This window comes from Dryas octopetala, chromosome 7 (assembly GCF_963921425.1).
Source record: "Dryas octopetala chromosome 7, drDryOcto1.1, whole genome shotgun sequence".
NCBI classification, from domain to species: Eukaryota; Viridiplantae; Streptophyta; class Magnoliopsida; order Rosales; family Rosaceae; genus Dryas; species Dryas octopetala.
The window spans coordinates 42,685-66,144 of NC_141372.1; the positions used below are offsets into that span (position 1 = coordinate 42,685).

At 35.8% G+C, this 23,460-nt stretch overlaps 4 protein-coding genes across 5 annotated transcripts; all 4 read left to right on the top strand.

Moving 5' to 3' along the window:
• Positions 1–123: 123 nt before the first annotated feature.
• On the top strand, positions 124–5,656 carry LOC147277970 (zinc knuckle (CCHC-type) family protein). Its single transcript, XM_086251516.1, has 7 exons — positions 124–431; positions 556–618; positions 728–891; positions 968–1,090; positions 1,990–2,191; positions 4,080–4,194; positions 4,289–5,656. The coding sequence occupies exons 1-7, from the start codon at positions 210–212 to the stop codon at positions 5,080–5,082; spliced, it is 1,683 nt and encodes a 560-aa protein (XP_086107642.1). The 5' UTR covers positions 124–209; the 3' UTR covers positions 5,083–5,656.
• Positions 5,657–5,786: 130 nt separating this feature from the next.
• LOC147277971 (uncharacterized) lies at positions 5,787–6,806 on the top strand. Its single transcript, XM_086251517.1, has 2 exons — positions 5,787–6,021; positions 6,364–6,806. Exons 1-2 carry the CDS (start codon positions 5,827–5,829, stop codon positions 6,580–6,582), a joined length of 414 nt encoding a protein of 137 aa, XP_086107643.1. The 5' UTR covers positions 5,787–5,826; the 3' UTR covers positions 6,583–6,806.
• Positions 6,807–9,195: 2,389 nt separating this feature from the next.
• On the top strand, positions 9,196–13,127 carry LOC147277972 (F-box family protein). 2 transcript variants are annotated; one of them, XM_086251001.1, is made up of 8 exons: positions 9,196–9,358; positions 9,640–9,974; positions 10,296–10,371; positions 10,567–10,677; positions 11,371–11,545; positions 11,633–11,751; positions 12,487–12,547; positions 12,649–13,127. In XM_086251001.1, exons 1-8 carry the CDS (start codon positions 9,281–9,283, stop codon positions 12,717–12,719), a joined length of 1,026 nt encoding a protein of 341 aa, XP_086107127.1. In that variant the 5' UTR covers positions 9,196–9,280; the 3' UTR covers positions 12,720–13,127. The 2 variants fall into 2 exon arrangements, with proteins under 2 accessions (XP_086107127.1, XP_086107128.1); XM_086251002.1 differs by having other exon boundaries at positions 9,219–9,358; positions 9,568–9,974.
• A 1,200-nt stretch (positions 13,128–14,327) lies between these two features.
• On the top strand, positions 14,328–21,397 carry ABCE2 (RNAse l inhibitor protein 2). Its single transcript, XM_086251573.1, has 13 exons — positions 14,328–14,548; positions 15,292–15,415; positions 16,271–16,356; positions 16,453–16,550; positions 16,631–16,748; positions 16,865–16,954; positions 17,427–17,731; positions 17,851–18,046; positions 18,125–18,310; positions 18,414–18,683; positions 20,260–20,505; positions 20,837–20,969; positions 21,057–21,397. The coding sequence occupies exons 2-12, from the start codon at positions 15,313–15,315 to the stop codon at positions 20,954–20,956; spliced, it is 1,818 nt and encodes a 605-aa protein (XP_086107699.1). The 5' UTR covers positions 14,328–14,548; positions 15,292–15,312; the 3' UTR covers positions 20,957–20,969; positions 21,057–21,397.
• The last annotated feature ends 2,063 nt before the right edge of the window (positions 21,398–23,460 follow it).

Here is a 23,460-nt window from a genome sequence, read left to right on the forward strand (position 1 = left end):
ACTGAATACTCTCCCTTCAGGCCCAAAGAAAAAAGTGCTCTCTGACCTAGAGAATGGGCCCAATTAGTAAAACCCAATTTGCCTAACCCACAGAAGCGAGCATAACAAAGACAACAACGAAGCAGAAGAGAGCTGATTATAGGTTTGTTTTACTTTCGCAGAAGATAGTTGGTTTTAGAAAGCAAGAAGTCCATAGAAGAAAGAAAGGGATGGAAGGTGAAGAGGGAGGAGGGATAAGGTTGAGCAAGAGATTTTCGGACAAAGGAGGAGGGGAGGTTGATTACAAGACCAAGTCAGGCACGGCGTGGAGCCATTCCTATCTCAACCAGAAGCCATGGCACCCTCTCTCTTACCCCAATCAACGCCGCAAGTGGATTGCCGAGCAGATCCAAAACCAGAGCCAGCGTCGCGCCGAGGAGGTCTCCCGCGAGGCACGTGCCCGCCGTCCCCCCCCCCCCCCCCCCCCTCCCCTTTTCCTTTCATGTCAATTGTCAATTGTTTTATTTTTTATTGGTAATTTCAATTCTCTCTCTCGTTCTTTTATCATTTGTGCAGTATGCCCAAGAGCAGGAATTCTTTCGCCAGACCGCTCTCATATCCAAGAAAGACAAGGAAAAGGTTCTGAAACTTATTCTTTTCTTAATTTATTGATCATTTTGCTAATTTTTCTTAATTATTATTCAAACTCCACAAGTACCCAAACCCCATTGTTTAAGTTGATGTGTAGATTGAGATGATGAAAGCTGTTAGCTTTATGTATGTTCGTCCACCTGGTTACAATGCCGAAAGTGCCAAAGCTGCAGAGATTGCTGATGAAAGTATAAGAGAGCACCATAATAACCCCTCCCTTGAAGACCCACAAACACGAACGGATGGCCCTTCCACTTCAAGGTACAATACATTATATTCTTGCAATTATATTATATTCTTTCAATGCATCTTGAACTGATTGTCTCTTTCTCATTAGGCCACGGCCACTGGAGTCTATGCCTCGTAGTGGTGAAGAAGCTAGGAAACCAAGGCCCAAAGATGTGTTTGGTCGTCCTTTACCAACGGAACAAGAATTTGAAATTTTGAAAAATGCTCCAAGGTGTGCCTGTTGCTGCCTTTACAGTAAGATGCAATGTTTTTTTGTTACTTTATAGATTCTTGGTTGACTTATATGTGGCAGCGACCACATGGATAACAATAGCATTAAGAAGTTGAGTAAGTAAGGAGATTACTTATAACAAATGATCTTTCATATACTTTATTGTTGCTTGCATTGATCACTTGATGCATATAGGATTTTAGATGATAAGATTTCTAGATTTGGTTTTATCTAGTTTCTTCAGTGTAGACATTTTGCACAGCTTTATACAGTCTTTTCATGATCAACTTCTTCATAACCCAAATTTCAAAGGTGGGTGTTCTCTTTTAAGATTCGGTTTCTTCTATGTAAATTGACTTTTAACTGAAAACCTTGTGGTGCATGTTTGTGATAATTAAAAGATGATCTACCTCGGTGCGCCTATTAACTCCCCATGGATCATTGTTGCTTTTCATGTTAGTAGCATGCATTTGTGATTCTTTCAAACCTTTCTGGACAGTTTAAAAGTATAAGTCAATAGGTTGTTATTTTAAAAATGCATAAAAGAAGATATTACATTTTTTGAGTCAAGCATATCTATGGCTGAAACATCGACTTATATACACTATTATTAAATAGAGTTGGAATCTCGTACTGAGTTTTCACTTTCCTCAGATTAATTATGATACTGATTTTGAGTTATGCCACATGAAATTTCTTTCACGTAGTTTAAGATGTACTTTTCAGTTTTCACTTTCTGTTAATGATGGTTGGGTTTTCTTGGTGTCTATATCTATTGAATTGACCAAGACTCACAGTTGGTACATGTAAGGGTACCTTTGAACATAAAAGTCTTAAATTGCAGTTGCTACAGTTAAGTTGATACTGTATGATGATGACATTGATGATAATTTTTTAAGGCTGGAGACTGGTGTTCCTGCAAGGGTGAAACCATTTGGAGTTGAAGTGCGCAATGTGAAGTGTGTAAGGTGTGGAACCTTTGGTCACCAAAGTGGCGATCGTGAATGTCCATTGAAGGATGCTATAATGCCTAATGAAGAGAGCCGATTGAAAAGGGATGACCCTTTGACTGCTATCCTTGCCCACACAGATCCTAGTGAGGTCAGTCTTTTTATCCCTATCTTGAAATTGGGAGGCTGTTATTATCCCTTGCTCCAAAACTATTCCTATCTCTTCTTAATAGGTGAATGTTTGAGTTAAGGTTCGCATGGCTAGGATGGCATAAGCCTCAAAGCATGGGGTGTGGATCTTTTAAGTGTTTTTTTTTTTGGTTAAAGAAGTGTGAATTGTTTTTCTCTTCAAAAAAGAAAAAAGAAGTATGAATATATTTCCTATAGAAAAAGAAGCTTGAGTTATATTACCATCAAAAGTTGTTTTGATCCCTTTGAAAGAGCAGATATTTAAGCTCATTAATATTACTCTGTGAAGTTTGCCTTCTTATTCTATTGTTTTTTTCTGTGGCTATGAGGGAAAGAATGGGTCGGTATTATTTATGAATTTGGAGCAAGTTTATAATTTGGGGTATGGTTACTGGGTGTGGGGCAACCATTGAAATCAAATTGTGACAGTTAGGCTGGGAAAATTCTGGCCATGAAATTGTAAGTCATGACCAATATACTTATGGGTAACAGCTTGCAAGAGTCATTAATTTTGTTTTATTGTTAACTAGGCCAAAAAGTAAACCTGTGTTGCTCAGAATGCAGTTTACTGTGACTGGAGAAATGGAAATATGGTAGACCACTGGCAGGTTGATAGATTTCAATGGTCGTGTATACATATAGCATATGTAGATTTCTAAGTTAGAAACGGTAACATAGTGACTCTAAATTTTCAAAACTATAACCTTCTTTTGCCTCAAATTATATTACTTCACATTAGTGTTATAAATGTAAAAAAATGTAAAGAAATTTCCAGATTGCCAAGTATTTTGGAATTGAAATGTCTTCAGTTTGCATTTTGATTGCCCCAGATTGTGATTTGCTAGTGAATGGTGAGGGGGGGTGGTTGGGAGGTATATCCTTCCATCTTACCACTGACACTGTCAAAATGGCTCATTTTCCCAATCAATTCCCAAATATCCACAGAAATTTTGACGATATACTGGGTGAATATTTCTGAAATTTATATTCAAGTTCTCTACTTACCTGTGTTATTGGCTTCTTGCTGATCCAGATGCGAGAGAAACTAATGAAGGAATTGTGTAGAAAAGCTATCCACCATAATTGCTATGACTACGAGCTTGTAAATGAAGAAATTTTAAACAAGCTGTAAATCTGTGACTAAAGAATAGAGTGGTTTGGCTGTATATTCTAGAAAGTAGTTAATCTCTCTCTCTCTCTCTCTCTCTCTCAGTGATATAGTGGATTGGGTAATGTAAAGAGAGGCCAACAAGTGTTTGTGTGTGTATTTGGTCTGTTTCTGTTTTTTTTCCTCGTTTGTATCGATGGTTTGTACCTGGCTTCTTGGTCTGTTTCAACTTTTTCATCCTTAATATATATATATATATGTATATATATGTTTGAGGCATATCTGTATTTGCTGTTTTTTTTTTTTTTCCATCAAAAGGTGTGCTGTAACACCAACTTTTGTGTATTCGTACATCAATAAATATTTTAACTTTGTCTATTTATTTGTTATAGTCTCACAATCATGCTTATTTACAAATATAGAGCATTGTTCTTTTTGCTCTGTTTGAGACACATCTACTATACATATAGGCCTCATTTGGTGCATAGGATTGGATGTGATAGGATAAATGGCAAAATCATGTGTATTCAAAGAAGAAGATGGAAATGAGATGGACTAATCATAAGGGCTAGCCATTTATCCTATCCAATCCTATGCATCAAACGAGGCCATAGTGCCCTACAGCCCTGGCAACTGACTAATGCATTCATTTATCATTAATATGCAGAAAAAAAAAAAAAAACTAGGACCCTACTGCCATTTTGAAACTGATATCTATTTCTTATTTTGGCTTGTTTTGCAGCCTCTAAAGTGGGAACTCAAGCAAAAACCAGGAATTAGTCCTCCACGTGGAGGGTTTAAACCAGATGATCCCAACCAGCAAATAGTTTCTGAGGAAATATTTGATGAGTATGGAGGTATTTAGTTTTCAGTTTCAGAATATGTATGACAATGTCTATCTTGTATCTTTGTGATGCATGCGAGATAACTGCCAACCCCTCCATTGTTCAGGGTTTCTTAGTGGGGATGTCATCCCTGAGTTTCTGACCAACTTCACAAGCAAACCCAGGAAGAAGTCCACAAAGAAGATGAAGCACAAAAGAAAACAGTCTTCACCAATTAGTGGCGAAGACGGTTTGTCATCTTCTTATGAGGATGGCAAGAGGAGGTCAAAGAATAAAAGATGCAAGGTAAATAAAAATAAGCGAAATCATTCTGAATCGAGCTCATCGGAGATTTTGGAATTTGGTAGACATAAAGAAAAGAGGAGAGACAAGCATTCTTATTCATTTGAGGATTCAAATGAAAAACATCATCGAAGTACAACAAACAAACAGAAGCATTCTCATTCCCATTCATCTGAGGATTCCGATATTGATAGGCAGTACAGAAGGGACAAGAGCAGAGGCAGGTGTACTGATTCATCTGAAAATTCTGAGCCTGATAAGTACCATCGAGGTGTCAAGAGCAGACACAATCATTTTTGTTCATTTGAGGATTCGAATTATGAAAAACATCATAGAAGTACAAAGAACGGTAAGAAGATTTCTCATTCATCTGAAGATTCTGAGATTCATAGGCATTACCGAATGGACAAGAGCAGATCTGAAGATTTTGATCCTGATGGGCACCATAGAAGTGTCAAGAGTAGACACCGGTGTTCTTATTCATCAGAAGATTCTGACACAGACAGGCAAAATAGAAGTAAAAAGAGCAGGGATAAGCACTCTTACTCGTATTGTGAAACCAAAAATGAGAAGCATCGTAAAAGTAGAAACAGCAGACTCAAGCATTCGTGGATCTGAGGATCCCGACTCTGAGGGGGATGGTAGAAGTAGACACCATTGTCATCTGTCGTCAACACTATTGTTGTCTGTCGTCGACACTATCAATCTCATCCTTTATCAGAGTAAGATTATAAATGTCTTTAGGAAAAGCTGCCTCAGCAAGTGTTCTGGTGGAAATAAGCTCTAATAAATTGTGATGAGAAGGAAATGAATCAACTGACACGACCCCAATTATCTGTCTCTTGTGTTTGGTTGCAGCTCAGCTAGTGTTGCCTGAAAAACATGGGTTCAGCCTCGTAACATGGGGAACATTCAGGACATTGTATCCGTTGAACTGACTTGTTATTTTCTCTAAAATAAGGATACGCATTTGGATAATCAATTGATGTGATTCCAACATGAGAAAGGAGTGGTATTTTTTTTTTTCTATTTGAAAAAAGAAGAAAATATGCATGTAATGTAAGCGGCAGTTGCTTTCTCTTCTGGATGCACTATGCAGACTGTACAATTGTACATCTAAATCTAAAGTCTCGTCAATATGTATGTAATTTAGTGCTATAAATATGATTTTGATTTCTTTTTTTCTCCAAAATGATAGTAAGTAGAAATAACAAAAAAAGAAAAGAGAGATGATTTTGATTTTGATTTTGATTTCACTTTTTTCTACAAGTGTACAACCTAGTTCAATTCGGAGGATTTAGAAGGGAAAATAAAGGGTTATATATATGTGAGAAAAAGCTTAGGGTTTGGCAATGCACTTAGATGGTGGGTGCTAGCGCTGGTAGGGTAAGTGGGTCTCTCATGGCGGCTGCCGCTTTCTCAGAATCCAAAGTAATAGCAGCCAAATTGAAGACAAAGACTTGTTCAGAGTCGTGCAAGTATCTTGGCGTCCCTGAGCGCTCTCGCTCTCCCACCGCACTCTTAATTTCCAAGTTCATCAGGCTCAGCAACCATCAGGTCTCTCCTACACTCTTCCAAATGTTTTCAATTTTGATTCTTAGAATTAGAGGAACAAGAAAAAAGATTATCACAGGTTTGGATTATATGCTATGAAATTCGTGTATCATCAGACCTTCAATATATTTGGTGGAACAAACGTTTTCCTTCTTCTTTTTTTCCTGTTTTTCTGTCGCATTATCTTCAACTAATTACAGCATATATCAGTCCCATTAGTCATTGCACTTGCAGTCTTGCACCATTAATATAGTAATGTGTCTGTGCGAAGGCATAGATCAAATGCTTATTCATTGTCAAATGTTAAAGAGGTGAGGGAGGTTGTTAGCTATTGCATCTTTGCAGAGTCCTGGTATCAAAGACCGTAATTGGGAGGAGAACTTGAAGACCTTATTGCATGGCAAAGACAGAGTTGGGCTCACCGAGATCACTAGATTGCTCTCCCCAGAGTTCACCTATTCTTGTCTCAAAACCACCGACACAGCCACAGACGTCGCTGACAAGAAACATCACGATACTAACAAATCCAAGAAAGCAGAAGGGAAGACCTCAAGAAACAAGTAGCAGAAATGCATTTGATCCTTATTGTCCTATTTCGATTGTGGTCTGTTGCATATAGACTTACTTTGATGTTCCTCTTCAATTCTTCATGGGGCACCTGTTTATTTGATCCCTCATAAGAGATTCGGCACAACATTAGATGCTTGACGGAATTTTTAGACCCTGCAATTTGCTTGGGAGCTCGCGAATCAATTAATTAGTTTCTTGGCCAAATTAATTAACATATTCCAAATTATTTCTCATGATGAACTCAAGTCCATTCAAGATTATATAATCGAAATCTAGTGATTGATTTTCTTGATTGTGTCGTGTATCTCTTGAACTGTTAGATTATGTTAAAATGAAGTTAAATAATTTTTTTTTGTTAGAAATCTAGAATAAAATGAAATAATTGACCTTGACAATAAAATGTGAAATAATTAAGATTTACATTGTGTGGGAATGAGAGATGTGAGAGAAACCGAGGACGTTTTTACTAATTAGGAATGAGAATAGGAGAAATGAGATTTATTCTCATTCCCTCTTATTCTTGTATTTACTAACACATAGGGAATGAATAATGACTAGGAATCCACACGACATGAGTGATTCAATTATTTGTTTTGCCATGTTATTACTATGTTGTAATGAAATTGTTTTACTATTGCCATGTTGTTTACATGATGTAAAGTGGATTAATTATCATTTTTCAGTTTACAAATTTGGCTAAGCATGCTTTCTAATGAAATAGAGAACTTGATATCAAATGCTTGAGACTTGTAACCCTAATTCTTGTATTAAGATCCAATAGTTTACTGTTCAAGTTAAGGTCCGATTTCAAAACTCATAGGCGACAATGGATTGATAAAAAATATAAGACTTCTAATAACATTAATTAGATTTTTCTTACAAATAATAATATAGTTAGAGTTAAGTTGGTTATCTAACAAAAAAATAAGGAACTAAAACTTTATTTTTTGTAAATCGCATAAACATTTCTCAAAATATTATAAACGTATAATTAAAAGTATAAACAAATTATTTTTTTTGTAAAATATTGAGCTAGACGAAAAATAATTTTTGTCATTCGAAAATTATGATTAGTAGGTAATTGACATGAAATATAATTTATTTTGTAAAAGGGCATTTTAGTAATCAAATTAATTTTTGTTCCAATTCATGTCAATTGGTAAACACTTTTACGAAAATCAGCTTTATTTTCATTATGATTTTTAGCATTTAGTAAGAACTTTAATGGGAATGTATGATTATAATTCATCCTCATTTTCATTTATGCTCATTCTAATTCATACCATTTTTTTTTCAAGTTTAGTGAGCATACCTTAGGAGAGAATGGAAGTCATGACAATCATTTCAATGTTTTTATTGAAAATATTGTATTTGTTTATTTATTTGATCACAATTATATGACTAAATGGTTTCTAATTTAGTTTATTTTTTCCTTAAACAATGATATTTGACGTGATGCATAAAAAATGGACGGTTTAGATTATGAGATTATATCGTGTGGCACACCAAAAAAATAAACCTAAACTAATTATATTTAGAGCGCTCCTATAAAGCAATTTGTATAATTTAAGGGATTATTCAAGTTAACACTAGCCCTGAAAATATATTGGATTTTAATACAAATCTGATAACTCGTTAGCATAACAGAAAAATATGAGTTATAGCTAATTCGATTTGACAACAGTCCGATCCAATTAATATAATATTTAATGCATTTTTTATATTTTAATAAAGATTATATGTGCATAAAAGTAAATTGAGGTCTTTTATACATTGATGATACACTTAAATGATTGTACCTATTTATAAGTTCAATATAAAAAATGAAAAATACATACATATACAAGAAAAAAATAGTACTAAATTCGATTAGGTGTAGATGAGCGAACATGCGAACGTGTCACCGAATACTCGGTAGCTTCGTCGAGAGTTTGGTGAAGATTTTTTAAAACAGGCTTGCAGTGCTCGATGCTGCTTCCTCCGCCTGGTTTTGAGGGTATAGACCGATGAGTTTACCTCATCCGCTTCGAAGGTGTATCGAATGGCCTTTGTGGAGGTCTTATGTTAGAGAAATCTCAAAACTAAACCATAATATAAATGCTGACAAACCAGGTTCGAGCGCTCGTTGCAGAAAAATTTTGCATTACCGAACGCTCAACGCTGGGTGCGAATGTGCAACACCTGAATGACCCTGAAACTTAATAGTGTAATTTATAATTGTCGAAGTCTTTAAATAAATTTGATTAAAATCTAATTTGATTTGAATACAATCTTAATTAGATATAAATTGACATGTTAAATCAAATAATCTAAATATTATAAATGAATTCGGATTTAAATTTTAGATAAATTTCAACCTAGGTCAAGCTAATGCACCCTTTTGAGAGATTAAGCCAATTCATAGTTCTAGATTTAGGATTCCTCAATGACTCGTTAGAAAATTGGGATTTAGGTCTAAGTGTGGTGAGTTGTAAGCTACTATGACAAAACAAAAATATAGGAGACACTCGAGGTACAAAACGACACTCGTTACTGAACTTTGAACTAGCAAATCCCACGCGCAGGAGGAGACGCGTGTGAAGATAAATTTGATGCGTAAGACTGTAAGAGAATCGGACAGAGCCCACATGGTCACCACCCTTTGTCCATTGAAATTAGCGGATTTTTGGTTGTGCAATCCCCGGCCACCGCCATGACTATATCGGAGGACGAGGACGAAATTTTGGCTCATTACCTTGAATCGGAGGTACTCTCCGAGGTCTCAGACCAGGTTAATCTTATTCATCTTCTTCTTCTCATTTTTTATTATTTTTAATCCAGTTTTATGACTAAACAGTTTTGTGGATTTCAAAATTCGATCTTTCCCGTTCTTTTGGTTATATCTTTCTAAGACATTCAAATCGCGGAATTAGGGGTTTTTTTGTTAAATTTGAGTTGAATTTGCTCTTGGGTTGTTTGTTCTATAATTATATGTTGTAGACAGAGGAGGAGAAGGATAGAGGGACATTGAATAAATTGAAGGATGATGTTGGGTTTCTGATTGCATTGTAGGAGGAGGAGGGTAAGATGACAAAGGAGCCCAAAGCAAAGAGATTGCGTGCAATAGAGGTTAAAACAGAGAAAGACCCTCAAGTTCTCAAAAACCCAGAAGACAGAGGAAGCTCCTCTTCATCTTCTTCATGGTTTGTTCAGTCCAAGAGCGCTATGGGTGGTAATAATTGCGGGAACATGCTTCGGAGGATTGAGACTGGCATATTTAGCAAAGTTCCTCCCGAACTCTTCCCTCACATCCTCAAGTTCCTATCTTCTGAGGATCTTATTGCTTGTTCCCTCGTATGTAGATTTCTAAATTATGCAGCATCCGATGAATCCTTATGGCGCCGTTTGTGAGTAACTCTTCCAAGTCATTGTATAATTTAGTTCTTCAATTTTCAATTTTTCTGCCAACAAAGCTTCTTGCTATTCCCATGTCATCTTTCTGAAAATTCTTTATGAAATCAATCAATGTATCGAATGTTATTAATGGGTAATCTGTAAAATCTTCTGGCTCCACTTGTTCACAATTTTTCAAGAGCTCAATATAATTTTTATTTAAGAATTCGTTTCTCAGTATGGATTTTTTTTACCTTCTTTCGAATTGACTAATGCACTTTATTAATCTACTTCATTTTATAATGCGAATAATGTTCTTGCTTGTCTATGTGCAGATACTGTATGCGATGGGGTCTTTTGCCCCCCACTAGAAAGTTACGTGAATGTCCTTGGAAGAAGCTTTATATTCAGGTACTTCATTCTTCCTTTGTTTTTTGTTTTTCCCCAATATTAGTTGCTCCATCATCATCAGCATTTACAAAAGCACTTACTTTGTACTCAAAATACTGAATTTACTATATTTTAAGTTTTCATGAAACCTGGAATTGCTTGTAGTATCAACCTAGAAAAATGATATCAACCTGTAAGAAAGTTTCTCTTTTGCAGCGTGATGAAGAGGACATGGTGGAACTTGTTAGGAATTGTCCACTTGAGTTCAAGGAGTATTATATCCAAATGCAAGCTGCCAAAAGAAGTCAAGCACCTCTTCCTTCACAGGTTTCTGCCTCAAAATTGTTGTCTATATATGTATAGTTATGTTTTGATGATTATGCCTATTCCTCCACTATATGCAGCATACTTTTATAGGTCTTAAAACCTTGCATATTGTGCAACTTTGAGATCCTTCATGTGAGACTTATTTTTTGAGTCATTTTTTAGTGTTGAATATCTTTTATCCAACCTTTTGAATAAAACTCCCTGGCCAAAAAAAAAAAACCTTTTGATTAAAACTTAACATTTAGTTGCTGTTCTCAAATCATTACCTTCTAGTTTTATCTGTTTGCATCTCTCTCTCTCTCTCTCTCTCTATTTTTTGTTACCAAAAAAAAGTGAGCTTCTTTGCTATATAGGATAGGTTTTCAGAATAGTATTCTATGCTGCAATGTGGATTTTGCTTGATTGGATGCTCTCTCTCTCTCTCTCTCTCTCTCTCTCTCTCTCTCTCTCTCTCTCTCTCTCTCTCTCTATTCTTTGTTACAGAAAAAAGTGAGCTTCTTTGCTATATAGGACAGGTTTTCAGAATAGTATTCTATGCTGCGGATTTTGCTTGATTAGATGCGCCTTTTACTCTTCATGTTCAGCTTCTTGATCTATACAAGAGATCTTGGCAATGCATAGAAAAGTATTCCCAATGTTTAGAAGTACAACCCTTTCAGCTATATCTGTTGGTTGGCTTGTTTGCTTGTGAAGGTGAATGATGAGTGGATAATTCTTGACAAGACAGTAGCTGATCAAGTGTCTATGTGGAAAAATAGTAAAGGTCTGACTGATAAGGTGGTAGTGGATCATGCTTGTTCTGGTGAAACGTGTACTTTCTACCAAATTGGAGATGTATTTGTTTGTGAGAAGACTGGACATGTTCATGGTAGGAGCACCTTGTGTGTTGATGTGTGTATCTAGGAATTTTTTGAAGGTCTTCTCATCCAATTATTTGTCATTTTTTCTTTGTCAGTATGTGATGATAATTGCAGAGAAACTGTTATGGATCCCACCAGTGAGCTTTGGGTCTGCACAATATCTGGGCACTGTTTTGATAGGTTACTCCTACCAGCAGAAATGGAGTCAGATGCTGTGAGTGAAAATATCCTCTAACCTGCAATTTTTAATTTTCATACTACAATTTGTCATTAAATTGTCCCTCATTCATCCTTGTGAGGTATTTTGTGGAATTATATAAATAGTTAAGAATTTATTTAATTGTTATAGGAAGAAAATTCTAGTCAACTTATGCAGGTACTAATGAATCCTCTTGCACATCTGGTTAGATTTTTTAATATTTTGTATAGGAAGATTTTTTATATATGTTTTTATAGGAAAATTCTTATATAGTTTGATGTGCATGCCTTCCCATGGGTGCAAATATTTTGTGTTTTGAATCCAAACTTTCTTGTTAGAATTTACAAAATCCTCAATGTAAGAATAGCCTATCCTTGGAATCAATTGAAAGAATCGGGAGGTTTGTCTATTGTTTTTCGCTTTTTCTCTCTCCTATATATATATATAGTTTCTGGATGCCACGGGCAGGCATCACGAGCATTAACCTCAAATAAAGTCACCACAATCAACAACATCAAGGATGTCGAATGTTGTACAAGTGAAAATTCCTCATATATATGTATGTATACATAAATACATATGTTTTAGAATTTAGGGTTTAGGGTATTAGAGAGTGTGTGTGTGGTGTGTATTAAAGATACGATACATGAATTGTGTGTTCCATTTTTCTGGACCTCTGATTTGGTTATTTGTTGGTCATGTAGAAAGGTGATTGTCTCATTTGCTTCATTACACTAAAAAATGTTTCAGGAACAGCAACAAGGAGGTGTGACAGATGAGGCAGAACCATTTATGGGATCTGGCCGCTTCGGTAATTCAGTTGCCTTTTTTGTTTTTGGAAAGTGTATTGTTGATTTTCTAAGACTTTTTTTTTCCTGGTGTGCACACCTCATTTTGATGTTTTGGTGGCAGCACGAGCTTATTTGTTGGGATATAATTGTGCTGATGAGAAAGAGCTAGAAGCTGCTTTGAGGTTTTGCTGAACAAAATATAGGTCCCCTTCTTGGTGGATGTTTTTATTTGGCATGTCCAGAAGTTGCAGCAAATGTTACGTATTTATTATTTAAGATAGATTGATTCTCAGCTTTGTGTATGCATGAGATAATTTCTTAGTACTAGATTAAGGGAAGTGTAATCAGTGGTGCTCTTGCTGGTCGTCCTTGGTGTAATTTCTTAGTACATAGCGTTGTTGCGAAATTGAATTGCAGAATGCAGATTAGTCTGGCCTATGGAGGGCCGAGTGACCCATTTAGCCATCCTATCCTTTTTTGTTGTTGCCCTTTTTCTTTTTGTGCTGAACTAGTGGCACTTGAGCGGTTGAGCAGTTGTACACTATTGCTATGTGTGGAGAAATTCAATCTCTTAGAATCATCTTGTGACGGTCAAGCCAATTCCAGTTTGCACATTGCTTGCTTGGACTACTTGCTAAATATTGACAAAAAAAAAAAAAAAAAAAAACTGATATCCTAAATAGTTAATTTGATACCATAACATTTTTTTTGGGATTGGACTAGTCTTGCAATTCAAAATGTTCAATAGCATCAAAAGAAAATGAGATATTTATAAAAAGAGTGGCACTATTACCACCCACCAATCCTATTTCTCTACCCCTTTTAAAAAAAGATTTAATTATAATCTTACCTCTTTTTGTAAGATTACAAAGGACACTTAAATGAAAAAAAATCTTGGGCTGCCATCTTCCATGGCAACTTTAGTGCCGAAGTGCTGGGAGTGTTGGGGCATGGTGCCTCGTGAAGATTGCAGCCTACTGTGAAATTATACAATTGATTAATTGCAGTTTTTGTGCTTTCCAACCATCCCATATATACCACACGACTTTGATCTCCTCCAAGTTCTAGTGCGAACAAGTTTTAATTTTCTACTCTCCAATTCGCTGGCATTAGATTCCTGCAAATTACAAAATGCACATGTAAGAAAATGTCATGCTTTATGGCAACAATAAGATTGGCATTAAATTGTTGCTCGTTGTTCTAAGACTTTGATTGTGTTTAAACTTCGATATTGTAGAGCATTCATGAAAATATGGAACAATAATTGTTTTCTTTTTGCTTTATGCCTTTATGTGAATTTAAATTACTTGTCTGATTAATCAATAGAGTTGTGGGAAGGGGAAGCAGAAGGTAGTGGCAATTTAGGAATAAATTGGGGGTGGATAAATATTTTTTAAAATTTGTAGGAGGGGGGAAATATGAATGGGGGTGAATCAAAATATTCTCATAAAAAATAAATATATTGACAAATTGATTTTGTAATTTCTTTTTTACATGAGTGAAATCATTTTGTAAGTTTAGTGATATTTTCCTTTTTTTTGTAAATTAATGGTATTTTCTTTCTTTTTTAGTGTCGGACGATATTTCAAATCTTCTTTATATTTTTATATTACTTTAAAACCTAAAAAAAGTGATAAAAATTTATTAAATAATAAATAGATATAAAAAAAAATACAATATAAATATCAATTGACACAATTGACACATGTGAAGGCGTGCCAAAAACAATTTAATTAAAAAAAAGTCAAGCCATCGATTCTTAACAAAATAAAAGATTAAATTAAATAAACGTTGCAACACTCCATCATAATCTCACGCGCCGCATCTGTCCCTTCCCATCTCCTTGTTTCTTTTACTTCTCGAAACCCTAACATTCGAACAGAGAAACTAATTAAGAGACAGCCTTCCCCCGTCTAACTCTCCTGCAACGCCACACGTTCCCTCCTTATCACTTAACAGTCAGTCAGCCTCATACCTCTCTGCTCTGCGCCGCCACCACGGTTTCATCTTCGTCTGGCTGGGTAAGTATTTTATTCTTTTTGTATTTAATAATTGAAAATTGTTTGATTATTATTTGCAAATCGGTAAGCATCTTAGTATTTCTCTTTGATCATTTTTAGTATTAATTGAAAATTGGCAAGGCAGAAACCCATTTACGGTATGTTGCTTATATGGATCAATTTTAGCGTTCTGTTAGATTGCAGGTTTCATGTTTATTTTCAGTTTCCCAATATTTGTAGCTTAATCGTGTTTCCCTAGCATATTGAAACTTTTTGGAGATGAATGAAATGATTTCAATTTCATATACTGAGTGGTTTTCATTGTTTATTCGTTTGATTTGGCATACAGTCCATTTATCATTCTATTCCTGGTAGACTGCACCAAATACTTTACATCTCCAAATACATCAATTTTTGGCAGATGTATTTTCAAATACTTGGATTTCATTGACGATCTTTTATGTTCCAATTTTATCCATTAGAAGGTTGTCATGAAATCTAAGGTTGGATTGGTTCGCAAAATTAACAAACTGAACAGCATTGGATTGGATTAAGTTTTGCCAAAATTGATCAGTTTTGAACTGATGAACACCCTAGTTTGATGCATCCAATTGAGAAATAGAAAGAAACTCTAGGTGCATGTGGACTACGTGTATTACCAAGTATAGAGAAAGAAAGATAGGCGTTCCTGGCAGATATCTCTAATCTCTTGCTCTGTCCATGTGCATTTGTACCTTTGCTCATTTTGATCCATTGATTTACAGTGAATAGAAGAAGATTGAGAGATGACAGATCGGTTGACCCGTATTGCAATAGTGAGCTCCGACAGATGCAAGCCCAAGAAGTGCCGCCAGGAATGCAAGAAGAGCTGTCCCGTCGTCAAGACTGGTATATTATGGCTACCCCTGCTTATATATATGTATATATAATTTCCATTATTGTTTATATATTACTTATTCCTTTTTTAAAGGAGTATATTATTTATTTATTGATATATGTAAATATAAAGAAAATAAATTATCAGGATTCATTAAATTACTGATGATAATGGGTCTTTCTTGTTTTTTACAAAAAAAGGCAAATCTTTTGTTCTTTTTGAATTATGATCTTGATGTTATGTTTCTTTAGGGTATGTGCAATGCACAATCCTTCATTACTAGGATTCCTCAGCTGGCTGTTGATCATGTGTTATTTATCACGATATGTATCATTGTGTTCAACTGGTCATGGAAGCTACTTGTATGTGAGAATGGCTTGCATGACTATGTTAAGTAACTAAAAGGGAAATGGAATGCTCCCAAGGAGAAACACCTAGAAATTGTATTAAGCTCCCAGATAGCTAACCATAGGGGAATACATGGGTATATAAAGGCAAGGAAAGATGCTAACAAACGGTCATAAAATTACAGGCATGAGTTCTTGTATTGTATGGGCTGCATGCTACAACTTATCCACTGCCTAACTAACAGCCAATGTGGTTCTAATAACCCAAATGGTGAGTATTAATGAAGGCCCAAAACACAGTGCGGTGGAAATAATATAGTGAGGAGGCTCCCACCGAACTAGTTTTAATTTATCTGTACTGGAAAATTTCTCTTACTCATCATCATAGTGGCTATGTTTACTCCTCTGTAAATGAATTGCTTCATGAATTAACTTGTCTTGAACCCAGAATATATGTATGTATTGTTGTCCTTTAGCGTGACAGATATTCTTTGTCTTACCTAATCGATCAATCTGCAGGTAAACTATGTATTGAAGTTACCACTGCATCCAAGATTGCTTTTATCTCGGAAGAATTGTGCATTGGGTGTGGTATCTGTGTTAAGGTCTGTAAAAAGTATATTCACTATCATTTTTCTTGTTCTCTACTCTAGTTGTGTATTAAAGGCATCTTTTGGACTCTATGTCATCTGATGATGCAGAAATGCCCATTTGAAGCAATTCAAATCATCAACTTGCCAAAGGATTTAGACAAAGATACGACCCATCGTTATGGGCCTAACACTTTCAAATTACACAGGTGAGTTTCTTACCACATTATTGGGAAGTGGTCACTTTAGGTTTTCTGTGGTTTGAGATAGCAGGAATTTACAATTTCAGGTTACCAGTCCCAAGGCCAGGTCAAGTTCTTGGTTTGGTTGGAACTAATGGCATTGGGAAGTCAACCGCCCTCAAAGTTTTGGCTGGAAAACTGAAACCGAATTTAGGTCGTTTCAATGTAATTCTCCTTACACCTCGTCTTTAAACGTACCCCCTTCTTTGATAAGTATATCATTTTCTCAAGCTCTGTTTGATACACCACTTGATTATCTTATCTTGATGGCTCTTTTGCAGAATCCTCCAGATTGGCAGGAAATCTTAACCTACTTTCGAGGATCTGAGCTGCAGAATTATTTTACCCGTATCCTGGAAGATAATTTGAAGGTACCTTTGGATTTTGATGCTCATAACCTTTCTTACTGAATTGGATATCAGTCTAGCTTTTAGAGGAATAAGAATTTTTCTGTCTGTTCAGTTCTAGGTATATATTACTGCCCTTTTGAATTAGCTTAGTTTTTGGACATTTAATGCACATTTGTTTTGACTAATGATGGTTTGTTCAAATATGTAGAATATTGGTATTTTTTTTGTTTGTTTATTGTTTTAGTTGTCTTAGTAGTTGACGAGGATGATATACACTGACTCAACTACCTTGGAAGCTAGCTTAGGCCATAAAGATTGTTGTTGGTTGTGTCTGACTCTACGGATATCTATTACCTGATACATTGTGAAAAAAAGTTAGCGTTCACCTTTTTTTGGTCATCATGGGTTGTCTCTATTCCCTAACAATTAAATTGCTTCATGTAATAATTTTTCTTCCTGCTTTTTGCATGCTTATTTTCTTTTCGTTTAACAGGCCATTATAAAGCCCCAATATGTTGATCACATTCCAAGAGCTGTTCAAGGAAATGTAGGGGAGGTGCTCAACCAGAAAGATGAGAGGGATATGAAGGAGGAACTTTGTGTTGATCTTGAGCTGAACCAGGTTATTGATCGTAATGTAGGGGATTTATCAGGTGGAGAGCTTCAAAGATTTGCCATTGCAGTTGTTGCCATACAGAATGCAGAGATATATATGTTTGACGAACCTTCAAGTTATCTAGATGTGAAACAGCGGCTTAAAGCAGCCCAAGTTGTCCGATCTTTGCTGAGGCCTAATAGGTTTTATTTTCGTCTATTTTTCTTCTTCCCTCAAATTTTTAACACATTTTGGGGTGTCCTCTTTCTTGATTTTGTTCCTACACACTTGGGTGATAGTTATGTTTCTTTGTCATTTTCAGCTATGTAATTGTTGTGGAGCATGATCTGAGTGTTTTGGATTACTTATCAGACTTCATTTGCTGTTTGTATGGGAAACCTGGTGCATATGGAGTTGTAACCCTTCCTTTCTCAGTTAGAGAAGGAATCAACATCTTTTTGGCCGGATTTGTTCCTACAGAAAATCTTAGGTTCCGGGATGAATCTCTGACCTTCAAGGCAAGATTATAAATTTTGTACATGAAATGCTCTTTTGACTTATCAGTACTTTGTGATTTACTTTGTTGCCTTTTCTAGGTTGCTGAGACTCCACAGGAAAGTGCTGAGGAAATTGAGACATATGCACGGTATAGGTATCCAACAATGTCTAAAACTCAAGGAAACTTCAAGCTTCGTGTGGTTGAGGGTGAATTTACTGATTCTCAGATTATTGTGATGCTGGGTGAGAATGGAACAGGGAAGACAACATTTATCCGAATGCTGGTATTCTTTTCTTTATTTTTTATTTTCTTCTTCTTCAGTCATAAACCACTTTGCAGACTTTGCATCTTGGGACGTTGGCCCAACATATTTGTCCATTTTGCAGGCTGGTCTTTTGAGACCTGATGTTATAGAAGATTCTGATGTGGAGATACCTGAATTCAATGTTTCTTACAAGCCGCAGAAAATCAGTCCAAAGTTTCAATCCACTGTAAAACACTTACTATATTCAAAAATACGTGATTCATGTACTCATCCCCAATTCATGTCAGATGTGATGAAGCCTCTTCTCATAGAACAATTAATGGATCAAGAAGTTGTGAATCTTTCTGGTGGAGAGTTGCAAAGGGTTGCATTATGTCTATGCCTTGGAAAGGTAAATGATTGTTATTTATATATACGCAAATTATTGTGTTGGTAACATAATGTTGCAATGTAGTTGGGTTGCTTAGTGTTGATGGGTTAAGCTTTTGCATGTTTTCTCTTGGATGTGGATTTTTGGATTTTGGAAATAAAAAATAAACAATTATTATCATCAGTTTAGTGGATTCTTGACTTTCAACAGAAGGGGAACAAGTTGGTTTAGTAGTTTAGATAATTAACTTGGTGAAAGTGATTGCATGGTTTGAATGGCTATATATCTTTTATTTTCTGTTCTTGAAAATCAGAAGTAATTTTTTCCCTATTTCACCCTTGCGAGTAAAGTTGGAAGTGAGTAGGAATTATTGTTTTCCCTATTTCTTTTTCTGTTCCCATGAAAGGGATCTTGGATGTTAAGAGTTCATATTCTTCATGGTGGTAAAACGAAAAAATAAATTTTGGTAAATGTGTGGAGTACTAAGACACCTTATCATTTGACAATCTTCTGGATATTACAAAGATCTTTCAAGTGCTTCAGCTTCAGAGGGTGGCCTGAAAGGCTTTGTGGGTAAAGGGAGTGAGTTCTAACATTATTATGGTGTATGATGATGCTAGGAACTTTCATTGACTTCCTGTGATGTGCTTGGTACTGTTACCTGTCTCCACAAAAATAAGAAAAAAGGTGGAACTTTTGGGTTACTATCACTGTTAAGGAGTGTGAGGTGGAATATTTGGACTGCTAGATTTTGTGGTTTAGGTTTTTCCAGTATTAAAAGGCTTTAGAGGTAAAATAGGGTAGGGTTAGCTGGTGAAATTAGTTGACCATCCTGATTTTGTTTGATCTTCTTTTTCTGTGCTTCCTTCTGTGGTAGTCCTGCTAAGTTGGTCCGGCTATAGCAGATGTTTCTTTTGTGCTCGTTTTCATTTGGGTATAAGTTTCTTTTTAAGATTGGTTTTGGAACCTTCAACTCATTTTCTTGCCTTTCACTTCATTGCATGGACATGCTCTCATCTTCAGTGATCTGTTCAACTAATTAGGTCCTTTATGCTGGATTCCTTCTGTGCTGTAGCTGAAGCATGGTTAGGAGACCGGCTGCCATGGGTCATGTTCCTGGCCTTGGTAGATGCTTGGTGTTGACACCTGGTACTCCATGGGATATATTGTGATCCGTAGGAGTTAGTCAAGTTCTGAGCCTCCAGGCATTGTTCTTCATTCTTTACTTGAGGGCTTTCTGGCTCTATATTTCTCATCCTGCTGATTTTGCACTTTCACATTGTTGCCACTATTTATATGATGTAAATTTTGCTTTTAGATATCATGTTTACAGTTTTCATGCTTGGTCTGCATACAATTATTGAAGAATAAAAATATGTCTGTTTTCAGAATTAGAAGTAAATATAGTGTGAATAGTGCAGAGTAAACAGTGTAAATATAGTGGTTAGATGTTCACAAGCACAGCTTTGCTTTTAAAAAAATTATTGTTGGATGCAGAGAAGGCAAATTGTAATTTTTTTGTTCTAGCTGGTGAAAGTGCATGCACATCGGCTTTTACTGACACATTCTAATGCATGTCTCTATTTTCTTAATGCAGCCTGCAGACATTTATCTGATAGATGAACCAAGTGCATATCTTGATTCTGAGCAGCGTATCGTTGCTTCAAAAGTCATAAAGAGGTTTATCCTACATGCTAAGAAAACTGCATTCGTGGTTGAACATGACTTTATCATGGCTACCTACTTGGCAGATAGAGTTATTGTATATGAGGGGAAGCCGTCAATTGATTGTACTGCAAACTCACCGCAGTCGTTGTTGACTGGGATGAATCTCTTCTTATCTGTAAGCCTCTTGCAACTTATTTATTTATTCACTGCAAATATTTTGGCCTCTGATTATGGAGAGGGAGAGTAGTGTGATGATAAAAATTAAATTTTGGTTGTGTTAATTCTTTGTGCATAATCACACTTACTCCTCTTGACTAATGTTATTTGTACCCCCACTCACAGAATGAGTCTAAAATGGTTAAACGATTAGAGATTGATCACTTTTCCCTGGATAGCAAGTTACTGGATCTGCCATCTCCCTCTCTCTCTCTCTCTCTCTCTCTCTCTCTCTCTCTCTCTCTCTACAAGTAACTTTTATTGATTTTTTCTTTACATGCTGAATGCAGCATCTGGATATCACATTTAGACGTGACCCCACTAACTTTCGCCCAAGAATCAACAAATTGGAGTCAACGAAGGATAGGGAACAAAAAAATGCTGGGTCCTATTATTACCTGGATGATTGATATAATCATGATGGTATGCTTCATTCATTCGTACAAATCCTAATATTCATCATTTCATGTTTTCGTGGCATCTTGATATTTACTGTAGTTAACTTTGCAGTTTTGGCAAGTTCAGAGGGCATACAAATGCTCGGAGGTCCTTTGTCTGCTGAAGAGGTGATGTTTGGTTTCCTGCGTGAATGAGTTTCAGGCCATTCGATATTGTTGCTACTTGAGTATAGTATGCCCTATAGTGTGCCTGCAGTTATCCAGTTTTGGTAAATGTACGTCTCTCTTAGCGTCAGTTATTGCATTTGACTCGATTTGTGAGGAATGGAGTTGGCTTTTTATTTTCTTGGGGTGACGTTGAGTTTCTGGATAGATATTATAACTTTTGGGCTTTCTGGGTTTATGTAATGGGGCCGCCATTATATATTGATAAATGGAGGGAGCTTTTATTAAGGGTTCTCTTAAATAAGTTTATTTAAGAGTGATCGTAACCGTCTGTTTTTGGTGATCGTAACCGTCTGTTTTTTTAGTTTTATCTCTGCAAAAAAAAAAAAAAAAGATAAATTGGAAATCATTAAATTGTTTGATTAAAATGGTTATCATTTTAGGTATTTATTAAAAATATTTTATTCTCTATTAATTTGATCTAAATTAGATATTTTAGTGATTTTTTATTTGTCTAATTCTTGTGTAGAAATTTGAAAAATAGATGATTTGGTTCGTTGAAATATAATATTAAGTAGGCTCTAGGGATTCCTCAAATAAAATTGTTTGAGCAGGCTCTTAACAAGAGCTTCCCGTAGATATAAAGATACTTTACAAAAATGTTTCAGAAATCGGTTTATCTCTGGAACAAGGGGGCAGAGGTTTTAACATTGAAGTTTTGAAAATAATGGGCGTGTGATGCGCAGGGCTGGATGAAACTGAACTATTTTTTCAAACTAGACTTATTACTGTTCTATATCTTGGCAGCAAAGAATCTGGATTTCTTATAGCAGAAATTATTACTCAGTCATCATAGAGTTGAGAATTCTATGCTCACCTAATCACCCAGCAACTACAGAGTATGGGCGGAGAATTTAATGATCGGGACCATTCATTTTTTAGGTCCCTAAATAAAGGTTGCCTATGTAAAAATTCAGCAAAATTTGTAATTGCTTGGTCATTCAAATTGTGCAGACAAATACACAGTTTTCAATTTGGCTGATTTTTATAAGGGTGATCTTTGAATGATGCCTTAAAATATGAACAGTTCCTATCATTGAAATTAGTTGCTGAATGTTTAAGTGAGCATAAAATTTTTCGTTTTATGGTGAGCCAGTGATCATTACTAACACACACACACACACACGTAATAAAGAAGACTCCGGAAAGATGAGTTAGAAATCATTGATCTTTCTTACCCCATTTGCCCAACCCTCCCTTGCCATTTGAGTAATTTCAAGAACTTTTGCGTGTCCAAATAACACACACACGCGCGTAATAAAGAAGACTCCTTTAGGAAAAATGAGTTATAAATCATTGATCTTTCTTACCCCATTTGCCTAACCCTCCTTTGCCATTTGACTAATTTCAAGAACTTTTGCATGTCCAAATAAGTTACGGTGTGGGTTTGGAGTGGAGGAGGGAGGAGGAAGGAGGGCTGAGCACGCTTTGGTTGCCTATGTGCTCCATATGTACACAATCCATATGCAATAATGAATTGTACAACTTGGTAATGAGTACAAGCACGCATCAAGAATTGGACATAGAGCTCGTTTTATTGATTAACCACTTTCTTATTTTAATAAATTATGCCAAGTTAAGTTTTTGAAAAAAAATTTAAGTGAAAATTTAGCCAAATAAAAAATTAAGTTAAAGCCTAAAATGAGAAAAAAAGATAAGCGCGGGTATGGTCGCCATAAATAGGCTACCGAGTGCTCAGCAAAAGTACCAACATACATCTTGGAAGGAAGGTTCATTCTTTGAATCCGGTAGTGACTTTTGGGCCTGCAGATAGAGCTGGGCGGGGAGGCAATACTAGTTATCAATACTAGTTAACAGATTTTAGGTTGTAAATGTATGTTTTAGGTTGCAGATGCAGATGTCGAGTGCTCGGCAAGAATCGCCGAGCATTCTGTTGAAATTGCTAAGCGCTCGGTAGAATTTTTGGGCTTCTACTTAAGTTTTGGGCTGGCTGGACCCTAACTTATCTTTCTTTCTCATTTCGGGCTTCTAATTAAAGCACCTTTTTTTTTGTCGAACCACTAACCATTTGTTAACAAGGAAGGAAATTAAAGGAGAAAACACTGGAAAAAAAGAAAAAGAAAATTGTGTGTTGATGCTCCCAAAATATATAATAATAAAATAAAATTGTCATTTTGCTCCCTCGATTATTATACTTGTATCGATTTGTTCTCTAGACTTCTTAGTTGGAAAATTAAGGTGTCTTTTTCAATTTTTTCAATTGAGATAATTCTATCAATTTGCTCGGTAAATTGATATAAGTGATGGACATGTGATTACATTTTTCCCTC

Excerpts from the sequence above, each read along its gene's own strand:
- LOC147277970 (XM_086251516.1), top strand. The coding sequence starts at position 210 with ATGGAAGGTGAAGAGGGAGGAGGGATAAGGTTGAGCAAGAGATTTTCG. Across the intron at positions 619-727 it reads CCAAGAAAGACAAGGAAAAG|ATTGAGATGATGAAAGCTGT; the intron begins GTTCTGAAACTT and ends GTTGATGTGTAG. Across the intron at positions 4,195-4,288 it reads AATATTTGATGAGTATGGAG|GGTTTCTTAGTGGGGATGTC; the intron begins GTATTTAGTTTT and ends TCCATTGTTCAG.
- LOC147277971 (XM_086251517.1), top strand. The coding sequence starts at position 5,827 with ATGGTGGGTGCTAGCGCTGGTAGGGTAAGTGGGTCTCTCATGGCGGCT. Across the intron at positions 6,022-6,363 it reads TCAGGCTCAGCAACCATCAG|AGTCCTGGTATCAAAGACCG; the intron begins GTCTCTCCTACA and ends GCATCTTTGCAG.
- LOC147277972 (XM_086251001.1), top strand. The coding sequence starts at position 9,281 with ATGACTATATCGGAGGACGAGGACGAAATTTTGGCTCATTACCTTGAA. Across the intron at positions 10,372-10,566 it reads GGAAGAAGCTTTATATTCAG|CGTGATGAAGAGGACATGGT; the intron begins GTACTTCATTCT and ends TCTCTTTTGCAG. Across the intron at positions 12,548-12,648 it reads TATGGGATCTGGCCGCTTCG|CACGAGCTTATTTGTTGGGA; the intron begins GTAATTCAGTTG and ends TTTTGGTGGCAG.
- ABCE2 (XM_086251573.1), top strand. The coding sequence starts at position 15,313 with ATGACAGATCGGTTGACCCGTATTGCAATAGTGAGCTCCGACAGATGC. Across the intron at positions 17,732-17,850 it reads TCTTTGCTGAGGCCTAATAG|CTATGTAATTGTTGTGGAGC; the intron begins GTTTTATTTTCG and ends TGTCATTTTCAG. Across the intron at positions 18,684-20,259 it reads TATGTCTATGCCTTGGAAAG|CCTGCAGACATTTATCTGAT; the intron begins GTAAATGATTGT and ends TTCTTAATGCAG.